The sequence below is a fragment of the Ambystoma mexicanum genome, chromosome 14, assembly GCF_040938575.1.
Source record: "Ambystoma mexicanum isolate Mex_15411 chromosome 14, UKY_AmexF1_1, whole genome shotgun sequence".
NCBI lineage: Eukaryota > Metazoa > Chordata > Amphibia > Caudata > Ambystomatidae > Ambystoma > Ambystoma mexicanum.
The window spans coordinates 141,978,857-142,001,624 of record NC_090940.1 but is presented as its reverse complement, the minus strand read 5'-3'; the positions used below and the strand labels follow the sequence as shown (position 1 = coordinate 142,001,624).

The window sequence follows — 22,768 nt, the reverse complement described above, 5'->3', positions numbered from 1 at the left end:
AGCACATACCCCGAAATTTGAGAGAGAGGGTTGTTAAGGAAGCTTTTAACAGTGAGGGGATTTGAGTTGCTTGTCTGGATCCCAGCTATCTGAGGCAGGGCACAAGTCGTGGATACACATGGGTAGACGTGATCCACCGCCAGCCCAGGATTTCCCCCCCCCCCCCCTTTGCTCCCCCCTTGGGCGTTTTAGGCCAGGAGTAAACATTTTTAGAGTGCTCATGTGAATTGAATGGGTTAGTGCATGACAGGAGAAGTACTAGGGTTCAAACGCAAGTCGTAAAGTTCCCTGGCTAGGATGTTGCTGGCTAGACCAGATAAAAATGTGATTGAAACAATTGCGATATCTTATTGGGATGTTCTTATGAAGGGACCATTTAAAAACAGATTGGATTTAAATGGCAAGCGTCTTTCATAATTTGCCGGCTAAATTACAAGAAAAACTCCTCTCAGGGTATTTTTCAAGTGTTGATTCATTTCTGAAAGGCAAATACTCATTTGTCTTTTCCTCTTTATTCCAATAGAAAGGCCAATTGAATGAACTTTGCTTATTTAACTTTAAGATATGTTCAATTCCTGTGACGTCACTTTCCATTTCTTATGTTGACAAATCCACCCACTTTTTTAGTTTGGTCTATTGGATGGTGCTTGCGACACCTATAAGCCAAAACTATTGCACAAGAGCACAGATAGGGGGGAATGGTATATGAGGGGGGACACAGCCTGTAGGTGTGTGGTTATGTGCCCACCCATTGACTGCCTATGACCATGCCAATCCCTATGGCCATTCCCACCCAGTTCCTGTTCCTCCACGCCCAAAACACCTCCTCATGAGAACTCTTTGAGCTCACTTTAATCAAGTCTTATCATAAAACCTTGCACTCAAAGTGCTTGTGTTTTTCAAAGCAGTCTTGTGAGAGTCAGTGACTTAATTGGAGTTGTAAACCGGCTACTGGTGTAATAAAAATGTCATACCAGCTCTGTTTTCAGCCACTCAACTTTGCGTGTCCTTCACTGAAGTCCTGTTAAAAATAAGCATTGGCATATCCAACAATTTTGGATTGTGTAAAAGTATTAGGCATTTGCCAGGCACTGCTGTTAGATGCTGTGAGGAGTCAGGAGTGAAACTCTGGCACAAGTTAACCATGATTTTGGTAAAGGACTTTTATTGAAAATAAAAGGGGTGGGAAAATGCCTCTCTGACCCTGCTCCAAGAGGAATTTCCCTACCTAAACCAAAAACTAACGTTCTATCCAAAACAAAACTGTCCAGTGTCTAAAGTTCTAGTCTGACCCTCACACTATAAACTAAAAATTCTAAGGTGAACAATGGAAAGGTCTTTAACTTTGGGTGATTTAGAAAAGTGTTAATAAAGGAAGAATAAATGACTCCAACACTAAATATCTTCAAGGATAAATGTCCTTGCTCCAGAGGGTGGTTCCCTTCCTGTGGATTCCTCTTTACTCTCTGATGTTGTCACAAACAATTCCTTGAGTCTTTCTTGGTCCACAATAACAATGAGAAAAAAACTGACTTTGTAATTCTGCCTCTTTCAGGATTCCTGGTATACTTTTGTGAAAGGGTTTTGCTCCTCTTCTCGTCAACACAGTCCTGCTATTTCTTATCAAGAATTCTTGTATTGACACACTTGCAATTGCCTGGTATACTCTCCTGCCAGGACTTCTGTTCATACAGGGTCTCTGCCCGCTCCACAAGTTGTACAATTTCTTGGTTGGGTAATATATCCTCTTGATGAATTATTCTGTTCGGGTTTCCCCATGTACATGCACTGCATGCATTCACTTATCTGCAAGGGTCTTGTTTGTAATTCAATTTCCCCCCCTTTTACAATAATCCCTTTAGCCTGTTCTCTCGCTGTTGCTTTCTTTATAATTAGTTGCACTTGACGCAGTCGCCGATATGCCCCACTGTCTCTTGGTGGAATCATTAGCTCTTGTTGGCCTTCCTGGGCTCTCCTGCGGTCAGCCAGTGAAGGTACTCTGCCTGCTTCCTTCTCGCAATCGCTTTCCAATCTCTCACAAGTTACACAGTTGACACGTCTACTTCTCTCCAGGCTCCAGTAATTGAAGTGCTGCTTTCCGTCACCTGCCCAGGAGTCTCTTGCCGGCTCCCAACGTTCACGCAGTGTGATCCTGCTTGTGCAGCAGCTTCTTTCTTCTTAGTCGGTGAATGGCTCCACTACGTCCAAGCTTTTCGGTTCCTCTGAGGGGCGCAGCTTTCTCTCATCAACAGGATCAGCCATCAACTCTCTGCTTCTGCTCTTTACATTTCCCGGGCACAGGTGTATGCGAGCAACAATTCAGGATTCTATTGCTCTCAACAACATCTACGAAACCATCGAGGGCTGGATGTCTAAGAATTGGCAATGGCAGCAAAACTGAGCTGCTCATCTTTGGCTCTCCCCAGGCTTGCTCTAAACTTGGCCCTTCCTATGACAACTAGATAACAGAATTGTCACCCACAAGAAAGTAAAAACTTCGGGGTTTTTTTTCTCCAGTGGCCTCCCTTAACTCAGATGCCCATGTACACCATCTTCGCCGGAACTGCAATTACTACCTAAGGCTTCTCCGGTGTATTCGCCCCTATCTCTGCGAAAGGAATTCTGTGACAATAGCTCGGACAACTATTCTAACCAGACTGGACTATTGTAACGTCCTGTTATGTGGGGCTTAAAAGTCCAGCACCCAGGCGTGTCAAAGTTATTCAGCATGACGCAGTTCACGTGGTCATGACTGTTCCTAGAAGATGCCATATTTCCATATTCAGGAGGGACCTTCATTGGCTCCCCGTGCAGGAGCGCATTCATTTCAAAATGGGCAACCTGGTGCACCACTGCCTTTATGGCAAATCACTGGCATATCTTAAAGCCTTGGTACCTTCTTATCAACCTACAAATATCTACGCTCCTCCACCCTTGTCCAGCTGCAAGGACCTAAATTCGTACAATCTGGGGGAGGGAAGGTGGGTCTAGGTAGATCTTTCCCTGTCATTGCGACATCCTTCTGGAACGCTTTGCCTCCCACTATTAGATTAATGCTTAACCTGAAACTTTTCAGGAAAACCTTGAAAACGCATCTCTTCAGGTAATTTCCTGGACATTCATACGCCACGCTGTCTCATTTGACTCATTCAGTTTTGCCCATTGTCTCGTCCTTTTGTGGTCCTCTCGTGTTCTTGTTGCACCCCGATGCCTGCTGGCTCCTTATAACCATATAAATAAGAGCGCTCACTGGGCTTGTGGCACCTCTGCTCTGCATTGCTCGACCCCTCTTCCCCCAGCCCAGTATTTTTGTAATTCTGAGAAAATAAGTCCATTGTTGATAATTAGTTTGAAAAACTTGTATAAGCAGTTTTAATGGCAAATCAGCCTGGATGATTGATAAGAGGAACTGCAGTTGGTGGTTTTCATAAGGCACAAGGTAGAAAGTTGGAGGGTTGGTCTACAGTGCTGGGGAAAAGGTTTTCCCCTATTTCTCACAGGAGGACGAGTAGAGGTACGACAGTAGGTCATAAGGGTCCCTCCTTCATATAGCCACCCTCAGGGTCAGGATCAGGTAGGGGCTGCCGTCCCCTGGCCAGGTGGGGGAGGTTGCTGCCGGGAAAGGAGTGATGATTCCATCAGATTCTTCACAAGGCACAGGTACTCGCATCATTTTGCAACTGCTACCATCAATGGCCAGTTAACACCACTATGGTAGTGCCTGGCAAGTGCCTTTCCCATGCCTAAAGAAAAGACTGTTGGTATTGCCAATGCTTGCATAGGCCGATGCCCTGGTGTGGATAGGAATAGCGTCTAGTTAACCTGCAGCCTGGTTGAGATAGGGCTGGAGCTGTTTGGGGACTCAGCTCAGGACCTGAGAAAGTGGGGTTGAAGCACTGGGGCAGGAGATGTAGGTCTGACCGCTCCTGTGTGAGTATATTTTCCCTATGCAAGAAGCGGGGGCTGTGTCCTCAGAGACCTCCATGATTTATGACATATCCCACAAGTTTGGAAACGGATCATCGGTTTTTGGACAATGTGAAGCAATGCAAGGATGGAACACACTGCTGCTGTGCTCTGGACCATGAAGGCGCGGCACCGTTGTAATGGCCATGCAGAATGTGAAGGAAAGAGACCACCCAATAACGCATCTGCCTCTCATCCATTCCTCCACAAAGCGGAGAAAGACCAGAGATTCCGTGCAATGAAAGTAGTGCAGCTCAGGATCAACCTTGGTTGACATACCTTTCGATGCTGGCGTGTGGTGAATGCAGGATGGCGACCGCCATAACAAACAGGACAGCCGTTATTAGATCATTCATTTCCAATACTTGTGGAAATTAGCTTCAAGAACACCTGCAGAAAAATTCCTTACTTACCAATTCTCCAATTAAAAGCCGTCGCCAATATGTCATAGGATGCTTTACAGTGGTTTTCTTAATGCTTAACCGACCGAACAGCCTTTGTCAGACTCAATCTAACTGAATCTAAAACTTGTAAACCAGACTGTGGAGTGCCACAAGAAGCGCCTTTATCCCTCCCCCTTTTTACCATCTACTTAAAGCCACTACCTCACTAGCTTCAAGAGTAGGATATCACGTTTCAGAACTATCCAGATGGCAACTCATCTTCAGAATTTCCCCCCAAAACAATGATCAGAATTCACCAAATTTGAATTCCAGTGAAACCAAATGCCTTAGTGCATTGGCATCTGCCAAGTCTAAATACCCCAACAGGCAAGTTCTCCTCGACACACCCCAACAGGCAAGTTCTCCTCTACATACCCCAACAGGCAAGTTCTCCTCTACATACCCCAACAGGCAAGTTCCCCTCGACATACCCCAACAGGCAAGTTCTCCTCGACACACCCCAACAGGCAAGTTCTCCTCTACATACCCCAACAGGCAAGTTCTCCTCGACATACCCCAACAGGCAAGTTCTCCTCAACATACCCCAACAGGCAAGTTCTCCTCAACATACCCCAACAGGCAAGTTCTCCTCGACACACCCCAACAGGCAAGTTCTCCTCTACATACCCCAACAGGCAAGTTCTCCTCGACATACCCCAACAGGCAAGTTCTCCTCGACATACCCCAACAGGCAAGTTCTCCTCAACATACCCCAACAGGCAAGTTCTCCTCGACACACCCCAACAGGCAAGTTCTCCTTGACACACCCCAACAGGCAAGTTCTCCTTGACACACCCCAACAGGCAAGTTCTCCTCTACATACCCCAACAGGCAAGTTCTCCTCTACATACCCCAACAGGCAAGTTCTCCTCTACATACCCCAACAGGCAAGTTCTCCTCTACATACCCCAACAGGCAAGTTCTCCTCTACATACCCCAACAGGCAAGTTCTCCTTGACACACCCCAACAGGCAAGTTCTCCTTGACATACCCCAACAGGCAAGTTCTCCTCGACAAAGCAAATGTTAAACTATCCCCATTTGTGAAAAACCTGGGTGGGCATGTTGATAAAAATGCCTCTGCGATGCAACACGTAAATAGAGTCATCAGTTTCCATATTATGTTAAATTAGAGCGTGTATCTCGGAAGAGCGCGCTGCAGATACTGCACCATCGACCAATCTTTATTGCATTCAGATTACTCCATAAACCCTAAAAAGCACAGAAAAGACAATAGATAAAACCACAAAACCATATAAAATTACACACTATACAAAAGCAGCGGCCCACCTTGAAAGACCTAGCGATATACAAATGCATGTGAACTGTACAGAAAAGGAGTGTAATTGCAGTTCCCTATTCAAAAAAGTGCATCACAATAAAGCCGGATATTATATTTCCTAAAGAAAGGGTTTAGGAATTCTTTACTTAATCAGAGTAGCTTGTACAAAGCAGTAGGAAATGGCTGCTATCCTTAACCGCTCCAGTATCACAGAACATTATTACCTACCACGGATTTGTCCAAAACTCTTCCATCTTTTAAAGGGAGCAAGTTCAGCCTGGTCATTAGTACCAATCTCCTACCTTCTGCAGATTTAATAGAACATATTGCACCACCATGTGTCGTGCTGCGCGTAGGCCCGCATAAAGTTCAAGCGAGGTGAGAGTGCCCACGATGTGTAAACTCAACTCTGGATCTCTCCTTAATACTCTGTTTCGCAATTTTATTCAAGTGGGACAGAGGAATGCGAAGAGAGATACAGGTTTAGTATTTCCCAACTAACCAATTAAAAAAATATATTGCACAAGCCGTTATCAGTTCGCGGTTAGATTACGGCAACTCACTGCTGCTAGGTGCCCCCAAATATGTGGTAGACAAACTACAGTTAATCCAGAACACTGTGGCACGTGCTGTTCTGGGACTATCCCACATCCTGCCCGCTCTCAAAAATCTTCACCGGTTGCCTGTTGCAAACAGAATTAGATTCAAGTCCCTCGCTCTCGTTTTTAATGCTCTGCATAATCTATGCACTGGTTATTTTATCGAGCACATTTCAGAAGTCCTCAAGTCTGTGATCTACGTTCATCACATGCCTCTCCGTTAGTGGCTCAACGTTTCCAACGGTCCAGAGCCATGGGTAGATCGTTCCCGTCCTGGCGGCCAAGCACTGGAATGCCCTTCCTACTAGTTTGCTAAGTAGTCTCGACTTTATCTCCTTCAGGAAGCAATCTATAAAAGCTTTTTATATAAGCATTATCTGTTTTTGCTAGCGATTTCCGACACTAGTGAGTATGAGCTTTGATGCCTCGGCCGATAGCTCTTTAGAAAAAGCGATTGCAAATTAAGACACGGAGGATGGGAATAATGTGACCTCCAGCAGCATGTAGAACCAGCACCTTAAGTGGCATGCAAACAAAAACCACGCCGGGGCTCTTATGGGGGCGTGGGCTAAAAGGGTGTGGCCTAACCGCGGCATTCAGGCGAGGAACGTTTTTTCCCCTCTCTGAATTGACCCGCCATAAGGCACCCATTTGCATCAATCATCATCCTCTCACCTGCGGTGGGAGGGGGGGGGGGTGTTCCCTGCATCTCCTGGCAGGAGTCTGCAACACAATTAATGAAGAAAGGGTCTTTTTTTCTAAAGACGGAAGCACTCGATGTGCTAGAGCGTCAGGCTTTAGAAAACAAAAGGCAGTGCAGGCCTGGCAAATTCTTAAAAATCCAGGGCGAGTTCTTTAGTTTGCATACTCAACTGAAGAGAAATACACTGGTGACAAAACATAAAATATTGCTCTTTCTAAAATGGTGCCCGTCACCATAAGCACACTTCATATTTGCAGCAATGCTGTCAAGCATGCACTGGAAAACCTGTATTTGCCATTTACTGCAAACAAGGTGAGTTTGCAGTAAATAGAAACTTCTTTTTATCATCATCCCCATACTCGCCAGCAAGGTAGAGTATCATGCGAATGGTACTCACCCTGCTCAAAGACTACCTTTCAATGCCAGTGGGCTAGTAGATTATCCGACCCCAGCAATGGCTGCTAGCGGCCATATGGGCTGGGGTTTCCAGGGGACTTTGTGGAGCCCGAGCAGTGCCCAGTCCTAGACAGGATTTTCACGGACTGCTGGGGCTCTGCCCCAGCTCACTTAAAGCCCTGTACAGAGCATATGCTGTCACCCGCCGGAGGGTTCCCGCACAGAGTTCAAATGTCACGGATATCCGAATAAGCAGACATGGGGGAACCCACCCGCAAATGCCTTGTGCGGGTTTCCTCTGCATCTCTTGTTATAAGAACGAGGCTGTTTGTATGCGTGTTGTATGGATGCAGGGAGAAAAGGAACATTTGCGGCACACGCACACACCCTTTTCATTGGAAGAGAAGAAATGAAGTGACAAGCAAGTCGCTGCATTGTAAACAAGCTCGCATAGCAAAGTGAAGGATTATTGCTGTGAGGAAATAGTAGACGTGATTACATTTTACTGTGAAAAGGCATGCAGTTTTTTTAGGCCTTAGAACTCCCAGCAAGCATGTTTTAGGGGGTATGTGGCGCCAAGCAGCATTGCTGCAGCAAGCGCACTCAGAACAGGTGTTTTTGCATGTACTGACGATCCTTGGAAAGCTGCTGTTGACAGCATAACGGTTCCCAAGCACCACCCATGCGCTAGCGACCCTTATTAATGCAATCTTTCAAATCTCAGCTCTCTCGTGTATCATTTGATTATGAGCCCCTAGACAGAGCAATCCAGTTCTGGTTGCCACTGACAACTGTCTACCAAATTGGTCCAAGGAAACATTGTCTCACTGCATTTCATGACTTAGTGACGTCAGCCACCGGCTTCCTTTAAGTCAAGCTAAGAATAAAGGGCTGGTTGGATGTTTTCTCCACATTTTATAAAAGCTACCTGCAGCGAAGGATGGGAAAAGATAATTTCCAGGACCTGTGACCGCACCCACAACAGAGGGCGTCAACCCACGGTGAACACAGGGCCTCTGTTGGCACCCTTATCAGACACAGAACCAATGCCGCTACTATTAAAAGAACACCCTTCTGCAAGCAGCGTCCAGGCGCAGGAAGATCTCAGAAAGAGCCAGGACCATGGAATGATAACAGTGAACTGTGTCTCGGGAGGATAGCTCAGGGGCAAAGTGCTCGCGTTGGAAGCAAGCTATGACCAACACAGGTTCGATCCCCGGGTCCATGCTTAGAAACCTCTGGGTATTAAGCGTGTTATATATAACCGTTTACAAAAATCCCCTGTGCAGGATTGATTTGTATCACGCAGAATGAACTGCATCTAGGCGCACGTGGGTACCAGAAGTATCACAATGAACACATAATCCCTTTTATATTTGTTACTTAAAGAGGATGATGTTCAAAGATTTACAAAATTGAATAAAAAGGTCCTTGCTCTTAGGATATTCCGGCCCCCGGTTTGTTCCAAAGTTTGGGTCTATAAACCGCAAACAGTTGGTCTCCCCGAGAGATGCATCTGGATGGAGGGACCACCAATAGTAATTTGTCTGCAGAGCACAATGTTCGAGCTGGTTAGTATTGCAGTCGTTTTTCAGTCAAATATACCAGAGCCAGGTCATTCAAACATTTGTAAATCAAGCACAAGAGTTTGAAATCAATTTGGTCGCCTACCGTCAGCCAGTGCAAAGAACGACGCAGTGCAGAGATTGGCGAGGATTTAGGAACTTCGTAAATCAACCACCTTGTTTTGTGCCCTCTGCAGCCGGTTTAAGTGCCTCTGTGCATACCAGCTAGCATTCCGTTACCGTAGACCAATTGTGAGTTCACCAATACACAAACCACGGCCGTGTGGTCCTCAACTGAGACATTTGGGAAGGCAAAATGCAGCAAGCGCAAGGCATAAAAGACCAATTGGATTTTACTCCTACCCATTTGCCACAACCAAGATCATTTTGCCATACACAGCCCAGAATTTTATTTTTGAGGCAAAAAACTGGAGCCCAAAAAGCGGCGTGTGGGAGGACACGTAACCATGTCATGCATCAAGTTGGGGACCAAACAAAGCCACCTCCTTTTTTCAGATTGAGTGGGATCCAATTCCGGAACATCCAGGTTCCAACTTCTTCGAAACATTGTCCAATTTTGATGAGTCCTTAAAATTGGCCACCTTCACAAAAACCTGGGTATCATCGGCATATCCAACCTCATGCTTCCTCAAAGTATCCATAAGGGGTTGCATGTATAAATTAAATAGAAGCAGGGAAAGTGACGACCCCAGAGGTACGCCACAACTCTGTGGTATAGAGTCCGATTGGCAAACCCCAATTTCAGCTGTTGCTAGCATTCTAACAGGAAAGAGCCAGACCAGATAATCACGTGGTCCAAGACCATCCTAGCATTCCTCAAGAGGAAGGATAGCTCAGGGGCAACGCGTTTGTCTTGGAAGCAAGACAGAGCGGCGCAACACAGGTTCGAATACCGCGCTTAAAAAAAACCACTCGCTGGTATTAAGCGCGTTATAAATGAGCAATAAAATAAATAAAAATAAACCTTTCCAACAGCATACCATGGTCAATGGCGTTGAACGCCGCAGATAAATCAAGCATCACCAGCACAGACATCTCCCCCCCATATCAGAGAGCTGAAGGAGTTCATCCCAGGCCGCCATCAAGGCTATTTCAGCACTGAATCCTGGCCTAAACCCTGATTGATGGCAGGGGTGGACTGGGAACCAAAAGAAGCCCTGGAAATAAATGTTCAAAGTGGTCCCATATTAAACATTTTCAGCAAGCCCAGGCATTTTCCTATGGGAACATTTGGAAATACCACACAAAAGAGGCCCAAGGTGCAGAGGCCTTCCCGGGAAATCTCCAGAATTGCCTATAGGCCAGTCCACCCCTGATTGATTGGCGTCTAAAAGGCCAAATGTGTCCACATGGTCCTTGGATTGTGACTACTTTTTCCAGAATGCATTGCTGGCCACGAAAGACCAGCCACTGGACAGTGATTTGGAAGTTCACTCTGAACTAAATTGGACTTCTTCAGGAGTGGCGAAACTGTAGAATTGGTTTGCCTTGATGGCACCAGGCCTTGGGAGAGAGAGCAATGTGTTAAATGCCAAAAAATGAGTGACTTCCACCCGCTGGGCGTTGCACAGAGCAAAGTGGAAGCGCTAATAGTCAGTCATTAGTAGGCTAACATTTTTCCATCAGGCTCTGAATGAGTTCCCCCGAGACTACTTTAAAAGTAAAGGACAGTTCATAACATTGGTGTGTGTCAGCTTCACCTGCATGAGGCAACATGTATGTGTGAATGTAAATTTGAAGGAGGGTATTTTTCTTGAAGTTGGAAGTAAAATGATCTTTCAGAAAGTAAAAAAAAGATACCAATGGGAGTATAAGGATACAAAATATATATTTTCAATTTAAAACGAATACCTTTTGTAATCCACACTTCTTTGCACCTAGTAATTAAAGCAAATGGAAAGCTGCCCATTACCGTCCTATTGTGCAATAATAACAGTAGAGAGCCATCCTGAGACACTGTTCTGCTGTTACCACTGATCCGAACCTAGCTGGTAGCGCTGTAACCAAGGCAACAACCTGCTTCCTTCTATATTCGGTGAATTCATAAAGATGATAAGAGCGCAGAGGAGTATTGTGCCTCTGTTTCTCTCAACTCTGGAGAGCTGTGTGGGTAGAAGCAGAGAGGCACGATTTAGGCGTTTGTTGGGAGTATTTTTCCTGTTTCGTTTGTTGTGTGAAATTGCCATTTTTAAGGGGAGTGAAAGTGGCTGGTACATCACTTATCTGTGGGGCTGGTTGCCAGAAGAAACACCGGATGGCAGGGGATTTAAGAGACCAGGTGGCCCAAGTAATAACTGCACCAACTTACTCTGAGGGTGAACGGGGAGCTACACAAAAACAATGTGCCCCCATCCTCCTCAGGCCGCTCGTCCAGTCCCGGTGATTAATCAGTGGGAAGGCCACAGTCCATGGTCGCTTCCCACAGTCCCTGCTTCTAGCGATACATTTTAGACATTTTTCACCCATTACTGGTTAATGGCATGGGAATCTGGACCAGTCCTCGGCTTCCCATGGCATTATCTGCCCTGAGCGGAAAATTCTCTCGGAACCCCACCACGTGCACACCGGTGCTCAATGATGGCAAGTCCCTAAGGATTTTGCATGCTATTTTGGGGTGCAAAAAAGCAGAGGGTATCCATAGGGATCCCAGTGCCTCTGCCCGCATCAGTATGTGATGCAGGCTTAGCGCCTGGTGGATTCCCTGTATCGAGTGGGCCATCAGAGAGTAGATTTCCCACACTGTGTCCCTCTCCGTCTAGGGAATCGGGATCCAAATGACCCAGTGGTGCAATGCGTCCGAGCCATTTTGTGGCCACATGCTTGAGAGTCTTGTAGACCTCCGGCTGGAGTAGTTCCTTTGGGCCAAGGCTGCTGTATGCACACATGCAGGAGTGGAGTCGCGCCCCGTCTCACTTCCACCCCGTGCAATGGCCGATTGCTGCACCTTCTGAGATCATGCAAGGATCACCAAGTGAGGCACAAATATAAAAACTATCTCCACCTCAGAGCTGGAGTTCCTCTTCCACTGCTGCATTTAAAACTCACGCATGGCATACTGCGTAACCCTCATGGATGTTTAAAGTAACTATGAACAGCAACCCTCCATTCTCCGTACAGAGTAGACAGGGAGGGCACTCTGGCCCTGGTCTCCTTGAGGGAGACAGAGCACCACACAGGCCCAGGTTGCAGCTGGATTGCAGTCAGTGTAGAAGTGCACTGGTCTTCAGTGTTGGCGCTCGGGATTCTGGCCAAACAGGCTGCCTAATCCTCATTCAAAGCCACCCCGGAGAGCTGTCCGGAGCCAGTGCACGAGTCAGTTTCCTCCTAGAAGCCGAGAATATGTGTGCAACTCCCTGGGAGGGGTTTCCACCACGACCAAGGCCACGCAGGCCTGAACTACCCAGTAACTAATCAACCAACTACTTCAACAGATCCCATGGAATCTAACGGGCGCCTTCTGCCAGTGGGTCACTGTGCAGCTTATTCACCCAGCGTCCAGCTTTGTGGTATGTTCTGCTTGTGGTCAGTGGTCACGGTGCATGAAAAGAAGTAGTGGAATTAAGTTCCCTGCTGGCCTGCACCTGCTCCCCATAAACCCCCACACGCAGTCCAAATCCTCAAACAAACACCTGCTGCTTAAGGGAATGTTCAGTGCAGTGCAAGTCAACCATTCCAGAAAGGTTTATTTTTTTTAAATAAAAGTATAGGAACAATAAAACGTTACAAAAAATAATAATAAATAAATATATTTTTTTTTAAAAAAAGATAGAGGCTACCGCTCCCGCCCACTGCTTGTGGTAGTGATCCAACTTGTTAAGCATCCCATCAGGGTTCTTGCTCTAGACCCGGGGCAATGACTGTGAATGGTCTCCCTGAACTGCACAGCATCACAGCTCTCAGCTGCCTTCTTCTGGATTTCCAACTCCCACCCTCTGCCTCATTATCCTGGGGGTAATGGGTAATGGTGTGATCATAGCGCGATGGATAGGATGTGACCATAGCAGGGGGGATAGGGTGTGACCACAGCAGGGAGGGATAGGGTGCGACCACAGCAGGGTGGGATAGGGTGTGATCAAGGGAGAGCTACGGTGTGACCATAGCAGGGAGGGATAGGGAGTGATCAAGAGAGAGCTACGGTGTGACCATAGCAGGGAGGGATAGGGTGTGACCATAGCAGGGAGGGATAGGGTGTGTGATCTTAGCAGGCAGACCACAGATCTCTGTGATGTTTTCTTAAATAAATTTGCACTGGGGTGGAATGTGAGCCAGCGGCTCTTCCTTAGGATATGAAACTCCCACACAGAGGCCAGCAAATTACTCGCACAATAAATAAACATTACTAGAGACGGAAATGAGGACATCTACCACACACAAGCCGTGCAGAGAACCGGCAGCGCCAGCGCCAGCCTCCCCTGGCCCAGAGAGAAGGGACAATCGGAGGAAAGCTGGCAAGCACTAATTTTTGGCAGATCTAGAAAAGGATACACAATCTGCAGAGAAAAATAGCTTTAAGTAAACTGTGTAATGATGATTAAGTACCCACAGGCGGACTTGTATCCTCAAGCGAGAGATCACTGTAAATAGAAGGAAAGGCATGTGGGAGCGGGCCTGGGGATATTTTCTTCAAATGATATGCTTGTCATGGATGTCATTCCAGGGTCACCTGCAACTCCTAGGCTTCCGTAACTCAACATGAAAAGTCACCCGAATGTCTACCCCCCCCCCCTGGCAGTTATTATTCAGAGCCAAGATAGAGGTGTAACAAAAAGGCAGTGGCACTTTTGGGGTGAGTGGGGGAGGAATCATGAAGAAATGCAATGTGTTTAGTAGGGGTCTGCAATGGTTCCATGTGTTAAAATCGCGACAAAAATGGCTGTGGTTACAAAATATTGCGGCAAAAATGCTGTGGTTTTGCCACCGCAATCCATGTAAAGGATGCAGGGGGCGGGGGGACACCCCCACAACCCCTGCTCCCTTTAAATGGTATAACAGGGTTCACCTTTACCGGGTCAAACCACTGCATTTTTGATGCAATTTTTTGCATGGGCGACATTTTTGACGCTATTTTAGCACTGCATACCTCTGCAACTATTGGCTCCCCACATGTTTTGGACTACAACACCCATCACTAAGAATTATAGCATGTACTTATAATTCAATGAATATATGCTTCTCCACTTGTACAGCATTCTTCTCAAATCGTGCCTCTTAAAGCAGAGCAAGCACTTTCTGCAATCGCCCCCACAGAGTAGCAAGAAAGCTGCACTTTGCAAGGATGGTAGAGGAACTCAGTTCCAGTTAGTTCCCAATGACTTCGACCACTTGCTGGGATGCTTTTGTACACTGCCTACTCTCATAGGAGCCTGTAAGAAATGAAAGGTTAGACATTATGTAGCATGATTACGAGTGGCGAGGGAATGGAGGGCACACATTACTGGGTCCCTAGGATCCGCAGTTGTGAGCTATGCGAAACCCTTATGCATGGCTTTGATCTGATTCTGTAGGAATTGTTTGTTATTTCAGTCTTCTACTTAGTTTATTATATTTGTATATGAATCTAATGATTTCTTCAGAGTCAAAGGTGGAGTAATGTCCAGTCTCTAGAATTCATTGTGGGCTAAGCTCGTGTGATGTCAGAGGGGAAATCAAACGTTGTCCGATGTTATATTTGCTAAAATGATGCGAGTTTACATAGCATTTATCCCCTTTTTAGTTTGGGCTATTGGGTGGCACTAAAAGTGCTGCCTATATGCCAAAACTATTGTTATGGGAAGTGAAAGCATGCAAGAGGTTACGTGTTAATGAGGGACGCACAGCCTGTGGGTGGTGTTTCGTAATTTACCAACCCATTGACCATGCTATTATCCATGGCCATTCCCACCGATCACCTTTCCCTACCCACTGTTAAGCTGATCGGCCCGAGAGGACCGCGTACCTGTAATCTTGGTGGTTGGTCTTGCTGAGGTCGCCAGTCTGGAGTCCAGGAACTGATGAATTAGCGGCACGAGGAATCAGCCCCTCCGCCACCCAAAAGAGGAACTGGGTGAAGGGTGGACCGACCCCCAATGTCACGATAAGTACTGTCCAGATGAGCGTGACTCGAGGATTGATGGCTCAGGTTGGTGACACTGTAGTTTAGGTAGAGCCGATTGTAGATATCATGAATCTTCCGGAACCAATGTAACAGTGAGGAATTACAGCTGATAGAAAGTCCGGTTGGTGCTGATAGTTCCAGAGGTTTGCAGGATTAGGTTCGGAGGTAGGCAAAACAGGAAGAGAGAGAACAGCTGGAGACTAGCTGGTACTGGGCAAGTCCCGGGTAAGTCTGAAGATGGGCAGACCCAGTGCCGACAACAAGTCAGGGCTGGAGGCAGGCAGGCTCAGGACAGGCCCCAGGTAAGGCTGGAGGTAGGTTGGCTCAGGACTGGCCACAGGTAAGGCTGGAGGCAGGCTGGCTCAAGACAAGCCACAGGTATGGGCTGGAGACTGGCTGACCCAGGACAGGCCACAGGTAAGGCTGGAGGCAGGCTGGCTCAAGACAAGCCACAGGTATGGGCTGGAGACTGGCTGACCCAGGACAGGCCACAGGTAAGGCTGGAGGCAGGCTGGCTCAAGACAAGCCACAGGTATGGGCTGGAGACTGGCTGACCCAGGACAGGCCACAGGTAAGGGCAGGAGGTAGGCTGACCCAGGACAGGCCACAGGTAAGGGCAGGAGGTAGGCTGACCCAGGACAGGCCACAGGTAAGGCTGGAAGAGAGCTGGTCCAGGACAGGCCACAGGTAAGTGCAGGAGGCAAGCTGGCCCAGAACAGGCCACAGGTAAGTGCAGGAGGCAAGCTGGCCCAGAACAGGCCACAGGTAAGTGCAGGGGGCAAGCTGGCCCAGAACAGGCCACAGGTAAGTGCAGGAGGCAAGCTGGCCCAGGACAGGCCGCTGGTAAGTGAGAGGCAGGAACAACGAGGCAAGCGAAGCGAACCGCGTTGAGACGCGACTCGCTGAGAATTGCGGCCTCTTTTATGGGCCGCCGGCGCCCGAAAGGCCTGGGACGCAAGCCGTTCCGTTTCCGGACGCCGGCGGACCCATAACGAGGCTTGAGAAGCAAGCCCCGCTAGGGAGATGAGTTCGGCCCACGGCGCATGCGCGGAGCCGAGAGAGAGGCCTTCCGCGCATGCGCCGAAGGCCGCCAGCCCTGTAGCCCGCCACTCCCCTCCCGGCGAGCCCCTGGAAGCAGATGCGCGGGTAGACTCGCCAGGAGGGGAAGAGAGCGGCAGACCCCCGTTTCCCGTGTGACATAACACCCACCCAAAACATACACCCCAGTTAGCTCTATCCAGCAGTAACATCAAAGGTTTTGTGATAGGGATGCATGGGTTAGTTCAAAGGAGTCTTCTGAGAGCTTAACTGCAGCTGTAAATGCGCTATGGGTGTAATAAAAATGTCAGAACCAAGTGTGCCTCCAGCCACATGATGTATAAGCAGTATGTGTCCTTGCTTCTGGAGTCCTGTTAACAAGCTTTGGCATCTACCACGCCATTTCCCAGCTGTTGCCTTCTAATGGCAAGGTAGTACCCTTATGGCAGTGCCTGGCGCATGCCTATCCCATGAATGTGCAAGAGCCAACACTGTTGGTTTTGTCAATGTTTGTTAAGATGCTGCATCACTTAGCATGTGTAAAGCTCTGTCAGTTACATGACCTCATGGTGTGGCTAATTAAGAAGAAATTGAGGACAAGAGCGGAGTGGGGTGTGGAATGAAACCAGGAAGAAAGACATCCAGGAGCAAGACCATAGAGAGATTTAAAACCGGACACAAAAGGTTAAAATTAAGGCGTAACTGGAAAGAGAGTCAGCCAAGATTAGAAAGGGTAAAAGAAATAGAATCACGAGAAGCTAATAGAAAAAATAAAATAGAAGCATTAAATACACATTTCAAGGGGGCGAGAGGAGTGAGAGGAAGATGAAAGAGCACAGAAGAACAGCAGAAAAGATTAACGAATATATCAAAAGTTTAGTGACCTCCAAAGTCAGGAAAGGATGAGCTTTGCGAATGGTATGCAAGTGAAAATGACAGGCACGTGAAGATAAAGAAATGTGGTTTAAGAGTAGTTCAGAGTCTAAATAAAGTCCCAAATTGCAGGCTGTGAAAGAAATTGACAGCTGAGAAGGAGGAAATTAAATAAGAGAAGGACGGAGGAGATGGAATAGTATTAGCAGGAAAGAAAAGTACCTCGGTATTTGGCTGCATTGAGTACCAGAAAGTGAGCTGACATCCAAGGTTTAATTGCAAGGAGACAAGTAGAAAGTTTGTTGTGGATGTCAGGAGAAAAAGACGAAAAAGACAGGAAAAGCTGAGTGTTGTCAGCATAAAAGTGATGGGATAGACCGAAAGAAGAAATTATTTCAGCCAGTGGTAAAGTATAAAGAGAAAAGGACCAAGAACTGAGCCTTGAGGAACGTCGTAGGCAAACAGGAGTGCATCAGTGGAAACCCCCACCCAGTAGACCAAGAATGTCCTCTGGGACAGGTATGATCTAAACCAAGAAAGGACTGATCGAGTAAAGCCAAAAGAGGAAAGAGAACCCAGCAGGAGAGAGTGATCGAGAGGGTCAAAAGCTGCAGATAGGTCCAGTAAGATAAGGAGAGACGAATGTTTAGAATAGCGTGCAGCTAGTACGGAGCGTAGTACACAAAGAGCAGTCCTAGTAGAATGAAAAGGGAGAACCCCTTATTGGAAACGGAGAATAACAGAGTTAAGCGAAACAAAAGTAGAGACTTGAGAGTAGACAATGCATTCAAGTATTTTAGAAAGATAAGGCAATAATGAAATAGGACGGAAGTTGGAAACTAGTGAAGGATCAGCCGAAGGTTTCTTTAAGAGAAGAAGAATTGAAGCATGCTTAAAACGGAGAGGGAAATGCTGAAGTCGAGAGACATATTGAACAAGGACGTGAGACAGGAAACAAGAGAAGGATAGACTTTAGCAGTAACTGCCGAAGATATAGGATCAGATGGAGAAGTGGTCGAGTGAGCCAGAGCCAGCAAAAGTGTTCATTGCTAATAGGAGGGGAAACAGGAAATTGTCTCTTTCAGAGACAGAACAGGGGACATAGTAGCCGATTGCAAAGTGGAGGACTCGATAGCAGAGCGAAGAGAAATCACCTCGGAGGAAAATATGAGGCAAAGTCAGAGGCTAACAGAAAAATTAATAGAGGAATCAGGAGTAAGGCAAGAGAAGGTGCGAAAGAGTTTGAAAGAGACTCTTAGGATGAGTAAGAGATAAGAGAAGTAGGATCGTTTAGCTGAGAGAAAAGACCGTCATCATAGAGAGCATGGTAAAAAGAGTAAGAGCTCTTATCAATCCTGTCCCTTGATGGCAGGCACGTGTCTAGGCTGGCTATGCAATCCCCATCTCCTCGTAGGTGTGTGAGGTGGGGCTCGGTGGTCTAAGATGCAGGGTTATGGAATATGGAGAATTCAGAATGTGGAGGCGTGCGTGAGTGTGCCAGTGAGGTCGGATATATTTTTGGTGGCGGGATATGTAGCGCCGCACAATTTATACTTGTCGTATTGTAAGTCTCAGGGTGCGGGGGGGGGGGGGAATAATCACATGAAATTCGTGTGCATTGATAGTTTGTTGACTATTTTTTTTAAGAAGCTAGAGAAAATGTAAGCAATTATTCCAAAAGTGGATACCCATGCTGAGTAAAAAAGGATGCCAGTAGACGTTTTTGTGGGGGGCGAATAAATAGGCAGTGCAATTCGTGCCATAGCACAGCGGCTCGCAGCCTAGAACATCTGGCTTGCTGGACACCATCAGCTAACAGAAGCTACTTTTGACTTCCCAGGCCAACTGGTGCCATTTAACTTTAAGTGTTTGGAATTGTGTGTAATGAAGCACCATTTACACCACAATCGGTCATGCACGACGATTGACCATTGGTGTATAGTTTGTTTCGCATGTGGAAGTGAGATTTGAAGCATGCTGTGCTCTTGCTCCCGGTTGCCCAGTGGAAACTCCTGCTATAAAAAATAAAAATCTTGTTGCTGCCTACCCAAAGAAAAAAGCCGGCCATAGCTGCCAACATGATCCATTCCAATCTGTAGGTGCTTATCTAGTCCTGTTTTTTTTTTTACTTTGAATTCTGGGACTTGTAGTCTGCGTTTTATAAGGGGAAAACAAAATTGCAATTCACCGAGTGCAAAAGAAAAAAACAGGACTGGATAAGCACCTACAGATTGGAGTGGATCACGATGGCAACTATGAAGCCCCTTTCTTAAGAGCTGCTTTTAATGCTAACTTCCTGCTCCTAAACAGGAGGCAGACCCCAAGGCAGAGTAAGGGAAGCTAGGCTGAAGTCCAGTTTGGGCAACCTTTCAACCACACCGGGTTAATAACCCGGGTGCCGTCTGCACGCCTGGTGTAAGCACACACAAAAATCAATGGTTCACTCCTTTTTGAGAAAACAATTCAAAATCTCCTACTCCAGACAGCATGAAGCCCTGCGGTGCATATTAACACGCAGCTTCTTCCGCGTGCCAGCCAAAAATGTGCATACATTTGGCATCATTACCTAATGCACAGGGTACACCATTATGCCCAGGGCGTTTCCATGGCACTGATGCCCGAGTTTGGCTCCGACTGCTGGTGGAAGCCTTTACAGTGCCCCGATTTCTTTGTCTGTTCTATCAAAATTATGTAAATGAACAATGCCATTATTTTTAGATTTTTCATTTTAAACAAAATACTGAATGACGTGTGGGGCGGGTGCGAGGGCGCACCGCTGCCGATATCTGAAATGATGGGCACCGTCCACAAACACGGACCCACCCATGCGGTCAGCATCTGTCTCCTCGGCAGCCGCGTGCAGGGGTGAAGTCTGAGCACCGACAACGCGGGCAGCAAAGCAACAGCGGCCTTGCATGTCCAGATGCAACACACCCGATCCGCGGGAATACATCCAGTGCATGCTACGGGGGGATGCAAAAGCAAAATCTGCAGCCACTGCAGGGAGACACCGGGGCAGGTGCACGTCAGGCGGGAGGCACACATGCACGATAAGCACATGGAAGAAGTAGGGCAGCATTGAGCCGGACACAGAACATCAAGTGCACTCACCAAAATAGACGGTCTTGTCGCATTTGGGGCACTTGGATGCCATGGTGGGGTGATCTCGGCTGCTGTGTGCACCTCTGACTGTGCCACTGTCTGCTGCTCTCGCGTGCTGCTCACTGATTCCGAGCCCGGGAAGCAAGCCCTGCTGTGTACCTTCAGGCCACGCCCTCCGCCGCCTCTGATTGGAGGCGGCGGGCGAGGCTGGGCGTGGCTCGCGTCGCGGCCATCTGTGCCCGGCTCTGCAATGTTTGGGAAATTCCTCGCTCGCGCCCAGCCCCGCGTGCCATCGGAGGCGGTTAATGTCCGAAGCAGAGGTGGCGGCTGGGAGGGGAGGACGCGGCTGCTCTCCGTGACGTCATTGCTGTTTTTTCACACGTTGTAGTAAACTCTCGTTGGTTTTGTAGAATGTCTAATTTTTTGCCACATTTTATTAAAGTAATAGTGTCATTTTGACCCCTCTTCTCCCCCCTACAAGAGCATTTGTGCCTGAATATATTTGGCCCTTTTCCTCGGTGTTCTGTTAGTTTCTGAGGTGGGGTACCGAGATGATGGCTGGTTGCTAGTGTTTGTGCGCCAGCTCTTTTATCAGGGTGTCCTCTCCCTGCCCCCTACACCCACACACACTCCCTCGCTTTGGGGGCAGAACCAGAGAATCTTCTGGAAGGGCATATACGAGGTTCAGGATTAGTTTTGGTGTGTGGTTTAAAATGTGGGTTGTCAAGGTAGGTGCGTAACTTCAGAGTGGTATGAAATGTGTCATATTTTATGCATCCTTTATAAAGAAATATTTGATGATGCTAGTCGGGTATATTTGGAGGAACGTTGGAGACGTTTATTCGCCACTAGAATCCACATAGAAAGCCATCATGCAACCTCTGACGCTCAGGATTTTCCTCATTTCTGTTTTCATTGTTGACCACGGAAGAGGCTCACTTGCAGTGTACAGGAGTCCCTGTCGTGGCTGCATGAGGCACAGCCCAGTCTGTCTTGCAAGGTTACCAGGTGACTCAATTTCAATGGGGATACCCCAGTCCGTGACCTGACTTTCTCTTGATTTTTACATAAGTCCATGTTAGCCAATTGACCTCACACGAGGCTACAACTCCCAGAATTCAACTGATTGAGTAATGAAAGCCCGGGACGGGTCATGGGATTCCCCAATGGCATGGAGTCATCTGGTAACCTTATTTTCTTGCTTTTGGGTGGTGCAGTATTATGGCAGTGCTTTCCTGTAAGGAACAGGTGCCAATACAGTGGTGGGTATGGCAAAATACCTACTTTAGTTTCCTCCCCGTACCACCTGGAATATTTTTGCCACCTGGCATTCCCAGTCTGTGTCCAGGGATGAATGACATCATCAGTTTAATCATCTGCGTAATCATCTGCATAAGTTAGCCTAATTTTGCATTTGTGCTTATTTTTGCATTCAGCATAATTGTGTTTGTCGGTCCAATATTACTTTTAGCCTGACTGCCTAAGTTAGCCCAATTTTGCATTTGGTCTTATTGTGAAGGTTGGCCAAATATTGCATTTAGCCTGATTGCATAGTTTACCTGATACTGGTGTTAGTCTAATATTGTCTTTTTGCCGGATTGTGTAAATTAGCCTAATATTGCCTTTAGACTGATTGCGAGTTTGTATTTGTATTTGTATTTTATTATTTATATAGCGCTTTACACCAAAGCGCTTTACAGCATAACAACCAAAATACATTAAACATGGAACACACAAGCAATAAAATAAACATGATTCAAACCAGAAAAACAGCATGTAGAACAATTTGCATTTGGGAAGGAAGAAAGGGAAAGGGGAGAGGGAGTAGACGGGAGGGTGGAAGTCAAGGGGGAAGAGACAGGAAGAGGTAATGGAACAGGAAGGTGGAGGGGAAAGAAGAGGAGGAAGGGGAGAAGAGTCAGGGAGGGGGGTGCAGAAGGAGTGTTTTTAAGGAGGAACGGAAGGAGAAATAGGTGGGGATGGAGCGGATAGAGAAAGGGAGCAAGTTCCAATGTAAGGGGGCAAGGAGTTGGAAAGAGCGGAAACGAGAGGAGGCACAGGGAGGGGGAACAGAGAGTAAAAAGTGATCAGAGGAGCGTAGAGAGCGAGAGGGGTCATAGAACGAGAGAGGAGAGGTAAGGAGGGGCAAGGTCATGAAGAGATTTAATAACAAGACAAAGGAAGTAGTATTGAAGTTGGGAGTGGAAGGGAAGCCAGCCTAGGTTGGCAAGTGAATAGGAGATGGAGTCATAGGGAGAGAGAAGACCGAGAGTGCGGACGGCGGAGTGGTAAAGGGATTTAAGAGGGACGAGATGGGAGGAGGGGAGACCGAAAAAGATAGAAGAACAGTAGAAGAGGTGAGAAAAGATGAGGGAAGAGATTAAGAGTTTAGTAGTATGGAAAGTGAGAGAAGAACGGACTTTACGGATATTAAAGAGATGAAAGCGACAAAAGCGAGTGGTGAGGGAAATGTGGTAAGTGAAGGACAGGGAAGAGTCAAAGTAGATTCCTGGATTCCTTGCATGGGTGGAAATAGGAAGATCGGCAGGGGGGAAAATAATGGAAGGAGGGGGGAAGGAGGAGGAAGTGTGTTGGAAGGGAAGAAAAGGACTTCAGTTTTGTCCGTATTTAGAGAGAGAAAATGCAATGACATCCAGTTTTTAACGACAGAGAGACAGGAGGAGAGT

The 22,768-nt window shown here is 47.1% G+C and overlaps 1 protein-coding gene across 1 annotated transcript in view; it reads right to left on the bottom strand.

Moving 5' to 3' along the window:
• Positions 1-20,233, bottom strand: part of CRIP2 (cysteine rich protein 2) — a 384,169-nt gene extending 363,936 nt beyond the window's left edge. The window contains exon 1 of the mRNA XM_069638742.1: positions 20,091-20,233. Coding sequence (XP_069494843.1) covers positions 20,091-20,133 — 43 coding nt within the window. The 5' untranslated portion in view covers positions 20,134-20,233. The remainder of the gene's footprint in view (positions 1-20,090) is intronic.
• Between the last annotated feature and the right edge of the window lie 2,535 nt (positions 20,234-22,768).